Source organism: Oncorhynchus keta, chromosome 27 (genome assembly GCF_023373465.1).
Source record: "Oncorhynchus keta strain PuntledgeMale-10-30-2019 chromosome 27, Oket_V2, whole genome shotgun sequence".
NCBI classification, from domain to species: domain Eukaryota; kingdom Metazoa; phylum Chordata; class Actinopteri; order Salmoniformes; family Salmonidae; genus Oncorhynchus; species Oncorhynchus keta.
In genome coordinates this window covers 8,354,135-8,356,981 of record NC_068447.1, presented here as the reverse complement: position 1 = coordinate 8,356,981, position 2,847 = coordinate 8,354,135, and the positions used below count along the sequence as shown (strand labels likewise).

General features: G+C 45.9%; 1 protein-coding gene across 1 annotated transcript in view; it reads left to right on the top strand.

Moving 5' to 3' along the window:
• The first annotated feature begins 244 nt into the window (after nucleotides 1–244).
• LOC118380145 (adenosine receptor A1-like) overlaps nucleotides 245–2,847 on the top strand; it is a 22,134-nt gene continuing 19,531 nt past the window's right edge. The window contains exon 1 of the mRNA XM_052481538.1: nucleotides 245–2,127. Within this exon, the coding sequence (XP_052337498.1) occupies nucleotides 1,787–2,127 (341 nt within the window). The 5' untranslated portion in view covers nucleotides 245–1,786. The remainder of the gene's footprint in view (nucleotides 2,128–2,847) is intronic.

Genomic DNA, 2,847 nt, shown 5'->3' with positions numbered 1-2,847 from the left:
GCCCCCAGGTGGTGCATCAAAGCTGGGAAAGAGATACTGAAAAATTGCATCTATCTCAAGGCTGATGTTAAACAGCCATCACTAACAAAGAAAGGCTGCTGCCTACATACAGACTTTAAATTATTGACCACTTTAATAAATGGATCACTAGTCACTTTAATAATGCCACTTTAATAAAGTTTACATATCTTGCATTACTCATCTCATATGTATATACTGTATTTTATAGCATCTATTGCATCTTGCCTATGCTGCTTGGTCATTGCTCATCCATATATTTATATGCATATTTTGTTATTCCATTCCTTTACTTAGATTTGTGTGTATTAGGTAGTTGTTGTGGAATTGTTAGATATTACTGCACTGTCGGAAATTTAAGCACAAGCATTTCGCTACACTCGCAATAACATCTGCTAACCACGTAATTTGATTGATGTTAGTTGGACTGCAGTCTACTGCATAACATCCTCTTTTATTTTTTTTATCTCGTCCATTGTCTCCTATTCGAAGTCTCCTTTCAGAGGGATTTGATTTGATTTGAACCACTCACACCCTTGTCACAACAGAGTAATCAACGAGCGATGCCTGAGACACCCGTTGATTGTGAGTAACGTTTTCACAATCGAATTGACACCGGGGCAGTACGAGGTGGGGGGAGAATAATTAAATCCCAAATAAATAGTCTAGGATATCCTCGGAGAAAACCTACGAGATAAATCAAAGAGTGAGTTCAATCGCCATTCGCCCGTTGGCACAAAGAGAGACACATCTATGGGACGGCCACGGCAGCACAGTACAACCGTTTTCTCCTTCATTTCTCTATACATTGGAAGAAACAAGAGGGACGCAACTTGCAATGGCAGAGTTGGAATTATGGCAATGACCAATAGTTTGAAATCAGAGAATAGCCTAATGAAACCGGAAAGTGAGTTCAGAGAATAGATTAATGAAACAGAGAAGGTTCAAATCAGAGAATAGCATAATGACACGGAGAAGGAGAAATCAGAGCGTGTGGGACCAAAACAAAGAATATATTATATTTTAGGTCACGCATTGCTTTGACTCTCAAAGCACAACGGGAAAGAGCACCGCGCACGGGCACGGGCACCGGGATTGCAGTTGAGCATTTGATTTGAGCTGCCGCCTTGCACAGCATGGAGAGAAAGGAACCTCTGCCCACTGGGCACAGACGTCAATTCAATATCTATTCCAAGTTGGTTCAAAGTAATTTCATTGCGTGGTAACAACGTTGATTCAACCAGTGTGTGCTCAGTGTTCGTACTTCGTCCACTAAATACTTTCCAGGGCGATTTTTCTTCTTCTTGAAGTGGAAGATGATGAAGTGACTACCTGGGGGTAAATAATCAACAATACTCGGCGGCAAGGTCCCTTCCCCAAGCGCAGGTGGATCCAGCTAAGCGGTGGAACAGGGTTTTTGGACGAGGACAGGAGCAACAACGCACCACAATAACCTCTGAACTACCAGTCTGCTACACCGTCAAAAGAATAGGCCTAGCCATTCATTCTTAGATCTGCTTCTTGGTTCCATATGATGCTAAATCGCATCACAAACTGGATGTGTATCAGAACTTCAGTATGGTGAAAATTGAATAATCCAAGTGATGTGGCCACTGTAAAACGGACATTGAATGGGCGCGCAACGCACAAATCAATTTGCACTATAGGAGTGTAACCCTACTCAAATGATTATTTTGTTGGCTTTCCAGGCTTGCTTTTGTTGGAATAATACCTAGTCTTCTCATTTGGGCTATAATAGGTTGTAAGGATGTCTGAAGCACTCGCCCCAGCCCAGGCGCTCTACATCGGCATGGAGGTGGTGATTGCCGTCTTCTCCGTCCTGGGTAATGTGATGGTGGTCTGGGCGGTGAAAATTAACAAGTCGTTGAGAGACACAACATTCTGCTTCATCGTTTCTCTTGCCCTGGCGGATATCGCAGTGGGAGCCCTCGTCATCCCCTTGGCGATAACTATCAGCATCGGACTCCAAACTCACTTCTACAGCTGCCTAATGGTCGCGTGCACGGTGCTGGTACTGACGCAAAGTTCCATCCTGGCCCTCCTGGCCATTGCGATTGACCGCTATCTCAGGGTCAAGATTCCAACCAGGTAAACCCAAACCAGCTCATTGTGTCTTCTATGTACACTGACCATGCACAGGAGGTTGGTGGCACCTTAATTGGGGAGAACTGGCTAGTGGTAATGACTGGAGTGGAATTAGTGGAATGTATATCAAATATATCAAACACATGGTTTCCATTCTATTCGCCCTGTTCCAGACATTATTATGAGCCCGTTCTCTTCTGTGCCATCCAGTTATAGGATAGTATATTAGCAGGTGGATAAAATGCACTTACTGAGGATGATGAGGATGCGGATGTAAGGAAAAGGTGATATGAGGGTGAAGGGAAGAAGGAGGTGATGAAGAGGGTGTAATGATGAGGAGCAGGAGGTGTGGAGGGGGAGGAGGGGCTGATGAGGAAGAGGAGGTAATGAAGAGGGTGTAGTGATGAGGGGGAGAAGGAGGTGTGGAGGGGGAGGAGGGGGTGATGAGGAAGAGGAGGTAATGTAGAGGGTGTAATGATGAGGAGCAGGAGGAGGTGTGGAGGGGGAGGAGGGGCTGATGAGGAAGAGGAGGTAATGAAGAGGGTGTAGTGATGAGGGGGAGAAGGAGGTGTGGAGGGGGAGGAGGTGTGGAGAGGGAGGAGGATGTGGTGGGGAGGGGAGGACGAGGTGGGGATGAGGAGAAGGAGGTGGTGTGGGGGAGGAGGAGGTGGTGTGGAGGGGGAAGAGGAGAAGGATGTGTGGAGAGGGAGGAGAAGGAAAAGG